Raw genomic sequence first — 11,488 nt, forward strand, 5'->3', positions numbered from 1 at the left:
GATCGTGATGCATTAAAATTAATGAACAATGAAAATTTTAAAATCATTTTCTCCCGCGAGAATTCGCAATAAGCTTCTTTGGAAGAATGATGGGCTCGATATTATCGATCGATAAAGATGTAATGTTGCGGGCTGTTGCATACACGTTAGACGCCACGTTTCTGCAACAAAGCACATCTCTCTGATGCGGATTTACACGACGAATTATTTCGTAGTCCCTCAATTCGATATGCAAATACGGGGAGAGGGAAAATCTGCTTATCGAGGGAGAAAAAACGGGATACGATTGAACACGTTTCTTTACCTCTCAATTTCAATTATTCGAAATGTAATCATCGATCTTTTTTTTTATTATAATTATTTCTTCTTCATAAAACAAATTTTCTCATCGATCCTCGACTTCCCCTTCTCTTTCTCTCTTCAGATAAAATTCTACTTAAGAATCGAAATAGTAATTCAAAAACCATCGACAATCGATCACGAACAAGGCGAGTCCTCTATCTTAATATTAATAAAAATATTTTCTCTATCTTTCAATCCTATAGAACGTAACGAGACACGTAATGAAAACGCTTCTATTTGAACTATTCAAAGATTAGCCTTCCATTTCTCGAAAACAGGAAAAGAGGGAAGAATAATTGAGTGGAGTTATACTTCGTAACGCTTGATCCGCGACGATGCGCGTATCGTGATGTATCGTGCGAAAAAAACTTTACTTTCTACCGTTACCTTGTTCGTATCCTATTAAAGTTTGAACAAACGATCGAACGAAGGCGAGGGGAGGAGGAGAAGGAGGAGAAAAAAATTTTACTAAAATAATACTATCCAAGGGAAGTTTATCGGGCGCACGCAAATCTCTTCATTGCGTGTTTAATCCGTCCAGACTCCCCCTTCCCGTTTACGAAGTTTGACATACCATCGAGCTACGAGCGGAATACAATGTTGCCAAACTTTTAAATAGAAAAGTTTGGGCGGAACGTTGGCCGATTCTTGCGCCTCGGCCGTTATCGCGCCTCGTTAACTCGTAAACGTTAATAACCGACAGGCGTCGTAACTCATAATTAGCAGCGCGTGGTGGAAGCACCGTAGAGTAGAGGGGAGCGTGGAGACGCACAGGAGCGTGGCTCTCTCGTGGGCAGGCGGTTTTTAAAATTTATCAGATTTTTAACCGAGCGGCAACGCGGAACGGAATGTTTTTCGGTGAATATTATTATTATTATTATTATTACAGTTCGTGTTAAATTAATAAAATCGTCGAGGTTAGAGATAATCCGTCGCGTTTCCTTTTCCATCTTTCAACCTTTGAATTACGGAATTACGGTTCGATCGAGAATTCGTATCGCGTGGCATAACAAAGCGGGAATCAAGCGTGTAAAATCCGGATTATTGGAAATGTGATTTCACGGTTTTGGGGGAAAGTAAAGTTTTGACATTCGACCTGGAATAATTTCGTAAACGTTCATCGAATTATTCGCGAAAAATTGAAATATCCATATTTGTTCGTCTTGAACTTTTGTAATTTATACTTTTTTCGAAGAGAAAAAAAAAGATCGAAAATGAATAATCGCGTGGACAGGATTTCTTCTTTTCTTCAAAAAATTTTCTAACGATCGAATCACGAGCAAAGAACAAGTAAATAAATTCTACGTTGATTCGATTCAGAAATTTTCATTTTTCGATGAATTAATTTCGAAGAAATTCCGTAATACGAGGATCGATTCTTCGTACAATTCGTGTGTTAAACGTGTCTTTCGACGATCGTATTTGCACAGTTGAGTTTTCTCTCGTAGTTATGAATCATCGATGCTCGAGTAGATACAGCAAGGTTTAACAGTTAACGCGACTTCGATTCGCACTTGGCCAATTCACGACTTTAATCCTCTCTCTCTCTCTCTCTCTCTCTCTCTTTCTTCACCAAGTTCCTTCCTCTTCTTACTTGTCGTCCCTTTCCCTTTCCATCTACACATCTTCGAAACTTCGAAACCCCAAAAGCGATTTTCTTTGTCCAATAACACGCGGCAAAGTTGCTAGTATGATTCCGACGGCCATTCTCGCTTTTACAAACTCTGTTCAAACTATTATCGGGAAGGAAAATTCGCGATGGCGGATATGTGGATAGAGATGACACGATTCGTTTTTTAGTTTAATTTGGAGAGCATTGATTTGTTAATTAATTATTCGAAAATAAAGAACAAATAAATGCCTGATACGATTTGTTAGAGAAAAATATTGTTTTGTCAGGTTTTGAAAAATATCTATAGATATCAATATTCACGAAGATTGATGAAACAAAGAGGTTAAATGTTGAAAAAATGCTTATGAAACCGGAAATATCGTTACGAATATATACTACTTTCGAATGTATAAAATAAATAACATTTATAGTTTTTAAATTTCAATAGATATTTTGATGCAAATATTATTATTTGCCTTCCTGCGTTTAATTTTTATATTTTCGGACGAATTTTTTTTTTTTCTTGGTGTAGAGAGATTCAAGGTATAACTTCGGGTCGGGAACAAAAAAATCATGATTTATATGAGAAAGTTAAATAAAACATAATGAAATACGTGGAAACAAAATTATGAGTCGAAATTTTATATTCATAAAATTAGTATTATTAAATTCTATGCCTTACTATTTGGTTTGCCAACTACGCAAGCGTTGCACGTTTCTGAAATTTCAAATTGAATTCGCACTGCGTTTCGCCATCGCGAATAATCTCAGTTGTAATCGAGTTACTTGACTCGTTTATCGAAGGAATAATAACGCGATGATATTAAACGTAATTGGTTTTTTCTTTTTTTTTTTTTTTTTTTTTTTTTTTTTTTTTTTGTTAAAATATATTATCTATATAGAAAATGAACGAAGGTAAAAAGTCTTAAATATAATAAATATAAGAAAGCCTTACCTCAAGTCTCCCTTTTGTAAAGAAATTTCTTCGAAAAATAAACGTATCCTCTCCTTTAACCTGTAATCAAATCAAAACGTTTCTCTCAAGCAAACATTTTTTTAAATGGATCGAATTCGATAATTTAATTAAACGGGGGATTAGGAGGGGCAAAAATTGCAGGGGGAGAATGTACAGAGTTGATAAATAAAACCGAGTTTTGAGATTGATAAATGAAAAGAAAATAACGAGAGATAACGAAATTTTCGCGTAAAATGAAATGTTGGAGAAAAACTTTCTTTCTTCTGAAAGAAACAAATAATTGCTTTTGGAAACCTGTATCCGACAAACTTAATAGAATATAATCGAATTAAAGAAAAAGGGTCTGAGGGGGCAGAAGGGGGAGGGAGGGATCCCAGAAGAAATCTAATTATTTTCTACCACTGTTGAAAACAGAAAAATTGCACTTGTAAAACTTTTACTTCGCTGAGATTGATTTCAAAACATTTTTAAAAAAAATGAAAATATTCAAAGTCTGTTCTTTTTTCTCGAAAAATCGATAGAAAACTTTGAAAACTTTCAACTTTCAAACTGCCAAGTTCTTCGAAAATTTAAATTCCAATAATAATTACCGTTATTAAAAAAAAAAAAAATGTCCTTTATTCCACTTTTCTAATCTTCAACAACGAAACCTTATTCTTCGCGCCCGTTTAACCAATTGGAAAACAAAATTTTCCAATTTCGTATCTCCTTTCTCAAGCAAGGCAATCGGTGAGTGTCGCACACCTGTCGACGTCTGTCTTCAACCATAGCCGCGAAGTCATATTTCATATAGATCCGCGTTCAAGAATATTCAGCCGTCTCCAATGTTTCTGACACTTCTTTTCATCCTGTCCACCCTTTACAGAAAATAACCGCGACACAACCGTGGTGTAAACTTTCAGGCACGAAACGCAACGAGGAGCGAAGATGACAAACGAGAAAAGTTACGGCAGCCGGAAAATTTGCGAGACAAAGCGTAATAGAGATACGTTTCAACTAAATATTATTTTGCGAGAGGAATCGTCATCTCCCGAATTCAAAATAATTATTTTTCTCAGTTTCGAGAGAATATTCACTTTTCTATCCTATTAAGACGTCCCAAACGATTCCAATCCGTAAGCGAAATAAAGAGAGATGAATTTGTGTGTATTCATTTCATATAAAAAAAAAAAAAAAAGAAAGAAAGAAACTTATGAGAAAACTTATAATATAATTAAATAATTTTGGAAATGTCGAGAATATTTAACGTAATTAGATACGAATGAAGAGATTGTTACAAGTTGTTGTGACAAATTAAAACAGAAATAAAAGAAAGAATAACAAAATTGAGACTGATCATCTTTGAAATAATATAGAACGGTCATTTGTATTTTGAATCCGCCATGAGATTTAGAATCCGCCGTACGATCGAGTTTATCGTCGAATTTATCGCCGCTCCTGAAGTACACTTAAGCGCATACGTGATACATATCCACGTTAACTGCCCGTGGACACTTATTTTCCTTGTCGCTTTACGCGATTTTAAAAGAGGTGTTGCAGAGAGCGTTCCATACGCGTTGGAATTTTGTGAGTGACGATTCCGGAGGGGGGAGAAAGATGTCTCTGCGGTGCCCGTTTCTCGAGGCGCATGCGCAAAGAAAGAATCGTGACGCGAAATAAATTCGCACGATCATCGCACGACGCGTACGATTTTCCAACGAACGATTAACGATTTGGACCAACTTTTCTTTAACCCTTGAGCCCTTGAGTTAATAATAATAAGAATAATAACAATGACAATACAACGAGGCTAGATTAATCAATCAGTGGACGAAGCGTCGATAGAGGATACGTTCGGATCAGGTGTTAATTAACTGGCATCTCGATTACAGATAGGAACGGTTAGGTAAATGCGCGGGGGCATTAGATATATGGCGGGAGTGGAGATTGGCCTCAAGATGCATTATATGTGGATTATGTCGGGATCAGTTTGCAGCAAGCTCGATAGTGGGTCAGAGTAGTTACCTTGCCCGGAAGAGGTACGAGCACCGGATGTTCTTTGGGTAGGAGGACGGGTACCGTGGCGAGTAGAAGCGGCCGTATTGCCGTTTTGATTGCGAGCTGACAAACTCGAGGTCGCACATCGTGCCGGGAATCAACACGCCGTCCGTCTCGAACAATCCTGTAAACAGAAATGGCGCGATCACCTCTTTTTTTTTTTTTTTTTTTTTTTTTTTGAAACAAAATCCATCCACTGTTCTCATCAGAGTTGATTAAGGGTATATAGACTTGATCAAGGAAACGGAATTTTCACGGAGAAGAGATTCTTTCGTTAATTTTTATCGATAGAAACGAAAAGTCGTGCGCGAAAAAATTAAATGGAAGTGAAGAAATGGCTAAAATTTTTTTTCATTTTAAATTTCGTTTCTACGAGGAAATCAAATTTATCCCGCGTATCCGGACAATTTTTTGATTAAATTTTTTTTGTACAAATTTAATTTTACATTTATCTTTTTTTTTCTTCTATATAACTTTCTATCGATTGTCCACCGATGCATTCGATCAATAATTATCAGTCAAGTTTCGCACGAATGGTACGAATTTTCAAATTTATTTATTTTCGAGCTAAAAAAAAAAAACAAAAAAAAAAGAAAGCTTCAATTATACGTCACCATTCTCCTTCCGTCGACAACGAGTAATTTCCAAATATGCGGATAATTTTGTCACCGTGCGATCGCGACGGGAAATTCGCCACGCGTTCCAAACTTTCGCTCGGCAAATCTCGCACGGATTTTCACACGGGGTGGTACATCAGAAATTTCGGCCTTGCCGAAACTCTAGCAGAACCCGTTCGAAACTCGTTTCGACAGAGACTTTCCAATTTCAACGCATTCCCAATTAGGAATGTTCCCATTTCTGATATCGAGCTGTATTCGATCCCGATGTTCGAAGCCAGAAATTTCGTGTAACCGGATAGAACAACCGTTCCAATTTAATTAATAATGGGATAGAAATGGCGGATTGAAATCGTTCGAGTGTTGGTTGATCTTGTCAAAATTCTTCGCCAGATATTTCTTTCAAATTTTTACGAGCGACAACAAGGATCCTTTCTCGAATCACAAAGGACACAAGATTGATGAATCGTCGCTTCTTTTTTTTTTTTTTTTTTTTTCAACGAGAGATTTTTCATTTTTACTGGGAAATAAAATCACGGAACCACCAGTCCAGTTGTCCCTCTTAGAGTGCAAAACACGGTCGGCCGAGTCGCTATAAGTCGCGAGAAATACTCTCTCCGACTTTATATACGGAATAGCATCGTAAAAAAAAAAAATTCTCCAATTATTTTCCAGCTTTTATATTAATATTCGAATATTCAGCGAGCGAGAAGTATATAATGCTCGAATGCTATGCTTCCTCAGAATCTTATAATCTCTTCTTTGTTCCCCGTGGAACAAAGGAGGGGCGGGCAGGTTTTTAAAAAGTCATCGAGAGAACGGATCGACTTAATTAAGGAACAAAAGAAAAAAGAAAGAAAGAGAGAACGAAAGAAAGGAAAAAAAAAAAATATTCCTCTTCGACATTGCTCCAACTTATTTATTATCATCGATTTCACCTTCAGGTATATCTCCTATGCTATCCATTCAGCAGCTATATTCCTCTGCTGTATAATCTCGTCACAATAAGGAAAGGGAAGAGAACAAGATGCTCGTGGCTGCTTATACGCTCCCTATTACACGACACACCGCAACTACTTACTTATCTTGACAAATGACGATTATCTGTTGTAGGGACAGTTGAGCGACGTAATCGTGGCCCAACGTAATGACACGTCAACACCTGTAAGTGGTATTACACGATGCGCGCTAGATCGAGCAAATGAAAGTTGGAATTACGATCTTATCGAGAGGGAAATAAATTGAGACATTGGGATTTTTTCCACGTAAAGTATTCGATCCATCTTTCCTCTCAATCTTTTAAATATTATATATATAGAAAATAGGTGCACACACGGATGCTCGAAATGGTCGACAGCATCCTACGAGAAAAGTTGATAAAGCTTTGGAATATGCATAAATCCTGTTCGAAGAACATTTTAATTGATTGAAATTATCTCGATCGAAATTTTTAAAAATTATACTTGAAATATATTGTTCATTGCAAATGTATCGAATATTCGGAAGAATGGATTCTAAGATTTTCCGTCGATTTATCGTACGACGAATTAATTGGTAACATCGTTACGGATATTATTCTTGGACCGAATACTATCCACCAGAATTTCCAAAGTTGATATAACAGCATTCACGGGACGGGAGAAGTTATATACACTAACAATTAGTCGGGGTAAGGAAAGTTGTCAACCCCCCTCTTCGGTGGAATATTTATGAGTGTACTTGGGTAGGGGGTAAATTGAGGGAAGCATAGTCGTTTATCAACGAAAGGATAAATGACGCGATGGAATGTTTAGATTTTTGCGTAAAAAGTATTTCTTTTAAATTTGCTACATCAGTGGATAGTACCTGTTAGAAAATCATCAGTTGAAAAGTGTGGAATCAGTTGTGTATGGATAATTTAAATTAAAGATTCCGATATATAGAACGAAAACCGACGCCTTAAATTCTTATCGCTAAAATTAGAAATGCCTGTTATTAAAAATTCTGAAAGGACTTGGAAAGTTGCAGTCTCGCAGTTAAATGACACGACACGATTAAGTGCTCTGTATGCATATTCATGCAGTTGAACATTACCATACGGTGGGTCGGAAGGGCGAGAAAAAGAGAATCCGTGAAACACTTCTTTCGCCAAAGAAAGTGAAAACTCGTTAGCAGGCTGTGTGCGCGGGACAAAGGCGTACATTGGAACGCTTACTTAGAAAAAAAGAGAAAAAAAAAAAAGAAAGAAAGAAAATAAACGCGTAATCTTTTCAATATATGTAATCTCGATGTATGCGCACAAATATTTTTTTGTTTCGATTCTTTTAACGAGAAAATTTCAATTTTTTTTTTTTTTTCTTTTTAAATTTAAGCGATTCGAGACAAAACGAATAATACAACAAATGTCTATTCTTGCGAGTACAAAGGAACAGGGACAAAAATAGATTATCGTGTATCGTTTTATACGAAGTTGTACAACTTCCGACAACATCGGTGTACTAGCTTCGTCATAATAATATAATTTAATAAAGCCATCTTAAGATAAATGAGTTATACCGACAAAACAAACGAAAACTGAATTGTGCGCATATTCAGTTGATAAAACTAATTAACAAGATAACTACGCCTTCGTGAAATTGGCTTTATTTTAATTAAAATCCATATTTATTATTAAATTTTGAGAAATACATAGGTATTTATATAAATATTTTTTTTATGACAAATAATATATCATTATACGCTTCGTCACTTTGCTCACAATTGTGGAAAAGAAATTGCAAATTTTTCTCATTAATATCTACTTCGGAAGATAGTGGAAACCATGCCATTGAAGTGACTTTTCGATTCGATTCTGATTGTCTCAATCCGTTACTGAGAAGGACTCAAAGTTTTACTCTTTATGGAGATTATAAACCGCGAACTATTTCCTCGCGTCTTCCATTGTGTCTAGAATTTGGAAAAGATTAGCGAGAATGCGAGCGAGAAGCGACAAGAAAGAAACTGGTAAACGACGAAAAATTACTTTTCCTTTGCACGACGATATCTCGAGAACCGAGAGTCGTATCGAGATAAACGAAAAAGTATTTCAAAGAAGAAAGTTCCACGCTTCCAATGATCGTTCACTCGTCGATAAAAATTCATTATCTTGAAAGTTACAGCGATTCAAAGTTTTTCTAATTTTAATCCGGTTTAATTCTCCCAAGCCTTGCGCTAGATCCTGCCAATCGACAAGAGCTTGTTCAGACGCAATAAAGAAGCGTAGTATAAAATAATAGAGCGAAAAACAAACGTTCGAAAAACAAAGTTGAGCACCGTGAATTTTATTTGGCAATATCGTTAAAGAGCGGTTAAACGCGCAGCTATTATTCGCGCGTGCTAATATTCTACGTTTTCGCAGGCATGTGCATGCTTTTTCTAACGACTACACAGGAACCCGACACCGTGAAATTTCCAACCGATGAAAATTTCAGTTATCGCATACCCATTCCCGGACTTTGATGCCCACCACCCCTCTCCTCCCTAACCCTTGAAATTCTAGTTAACTTGTGTGACGGCGACTGTGAACAACCATTTGGGAAACTGTATCGACAAAGCGCTTACTGTTCGTGCGGTTACTTTTGCCGGATAAGAATTTCAACTGCTTTTTAATTTATAATTTTTCGTTCCGCCTTCGCGTCAATTCGTTTCGATATTGAGAACGAAGCGGATGAAGAAAGGAAATAATTCAAATTCTTATGGATTGCGATAATGATTACCTCGTTTCTTATGCTTTAAGAACAAAAATTACTTGAAAGAGAAGACTTTTATTTTTGGACTAATCTTTAATACTGAACTTCATTAAACTTTTGTACGTAAGAAGCAATTTTCGTAGTTTTTAAGCTACGATATAAATATTGGTCACGATATACCAGCATTCAACGTTTCGATGCTGTTTTGTACGCGTCCTTCCACGTACATTTTAATAAAGCCTCTTACGAAAGCTTCTCATAAATCGGCTTTAAGACATCGTGTACAGCTTTATGCAGGGGGAAATTCTTGATTAAAATTTTCAACATAATTTTACGCTACGTGTAGGAATCTATGAACGCGCGTTTTAAACGTTTATATTGTTGCATAGCCACGAGTTTTTTTTTTAAATTTTGATGTTTATATTTTTTAGAGGATAAAATGTTGTACAAAAGGTTATAGAAATTTTTGTTACAGGTATTTTATGGCGAATGATTTTTCCAATTGATGAAATAGCAAAGTTGAATTTATCAATTTTATCCAGTTTTGTTTCCAAAAGGTTTTCTTTCGCGTCCTTTCATTTCTACCTTCAATTTTGAAGCGAATTGAAAAAAGCTGCGCTATGATTTTTGAACGGTGTTGTACACAAACTCTTAATAGAATCTGTTTATAATTCTCGAGCGGAAAATTTTTATGAAATCCGTAGATGACTTTTTCTTTTTCCATTTAAAAAAAAAAATTTTTCACTACACTTCGTTTGCTCGAGTGAATGAAATTGGGTAATACGGAAAGAGAGAAACATACTTGAAAATCATAACCAGTTGGCCAGTTGGCGCAAAACGCGAATGTGAAAATTTTCACTCGGCAAAAATTTCTGTTCCTTCTACGCTTCCAACTTTTTCATTTTACATGGCGACGAGAGACTATCGAAAACTCCGATGACAAAGTGAACACGAAACGTGATGTCAAACATTGAAAATCGACAAGAACTTTTCTCCGAATTTGCATATTCCTGCCACTGAAAAAAAAAAAAAGAAAAATAATAAAATAAAATAATTCAAAAAAATGTTTCCGTTCGTTAGGCAGAACGTGAAACTCTCAAAGGTGAGAATGTTACATACGAATTTCGAAATCTTCGCCGGATCAAATTTATTATTAACTTGTGGAAAACATTTTTAACCAAATTCAAGAAAAATATGATAAAAGTAACGTGTTTATACGTGTTTATAATATTATCTCGTTCAACAACTTTCCACTACCTTTTCCAATAACTTCTGCCTCAAAGTATTCAATCTTTTTCCCTATTAAGAAAGTTTTATAAATTATCACAAAAACGTTCAACAAACAGTAGGCCGAAATAGAATTGAACATTTCGAATATTTTTTCCTAATATCCCTCTTGCCTGGTCATATCTCAAAGATTATTACAATATTATTACCCATATGATAAAAATTATTATTTTACAGCTTCCGTCCTCGACGCAACGTCCTCGAATCTCTCCAATTTAAGATTAAAATATAAAAAAACCCCATTGGAACGAATGAAAATCCAAAGTCCATCCAGGAAGAAGCGAAATGGGGAAATAGGAATAAAATCACGAAACGTCGCGAAATATCGCACGTTATAATACGTTTCACGATACACGCGGATATTACACGGTACGCGAAATTCAGGTTCCTATGGAGAGGGGGGGGGCCAGCGGATCTCATCTGAATATTTTACACGCCACCGCAATGCCGGAGGGGGTGTCGCGCATGCCGACCTGTCGATGCATAAAATTTCACGTCGCATCTTCAGACATTCTCAAAGAAAATGAGAGTGAGTACTGGCTACCAAAAAAAAAAAAAAAAAAAAAGAAAAAAGCAGAGATAGAGAGAGGAGACTACAAGAGGAAGAGGAGAGAGAAAGAATAAAAGGAGGAAAAAGAGGACGGGGAAAATAGAAAAGTTAAGGGGGCGAAGGGAAGAATTGCGGAACAAATGGAATGGAGGAGGAGGGGGGAGAGGAGAGAGGAAAGACGCCTCGCAGGGATCATGCGCGCGGTTCAAGAGTTAAGAAACTTCGCAACGGGATCGAGTTTGAAACGTGTCTCCTAGGATCGAGCGAGTGTGGCGCTGCGTGCCGCTGCCACATTCTTGCATAATCCTCGCATTCGTTCTAACGGCGAGGGGGGAGGGGAGGGGGATATCTCCCGTCGAG

General features: G+C 36.5%; 1 protein-coding gene across 1 annotated transcript in view; it reads right to left on the minus strand.

The window, feature by feature from the left end:
- Positions 1–11,488, minus strand: part of LOC102676999 (suppressor of lurcher protein 1) — a gene marked incomplete at its 5' end in the record, with an annotated part of 299,191 nt that overhangs the window by 200,945 nt on the left and 86,758 nt on the right. The window contains 2 exons of the mRNA XM_031508827.1: positions 2,910–2,969; positions 4,935–5,091. Coding sequence (XP_031364687.1) covers positions 2,910–2,969; positions 4,935–5,091 — 217 coding nt within the window. The remainder of the gene's footprint in view (positions 1–2,909; positions 2,970–4,934; positions 5,092–11,488) is intronic.

The sequence above is a fragment of the Apis dorsata genome, unplaced genomic scaffold (assembly GCF_000469605.1).
Source record: "Apis dorsata unplaced genomic scaffold, Apis dorsata 1.3 scaffold_102, whole genome shotgun sequence".
NCBI lineage: Eukaryota > Metazoa > Arthropoda > Insecta > Hymenoptera > Apidae > Apis > Apis dorsata.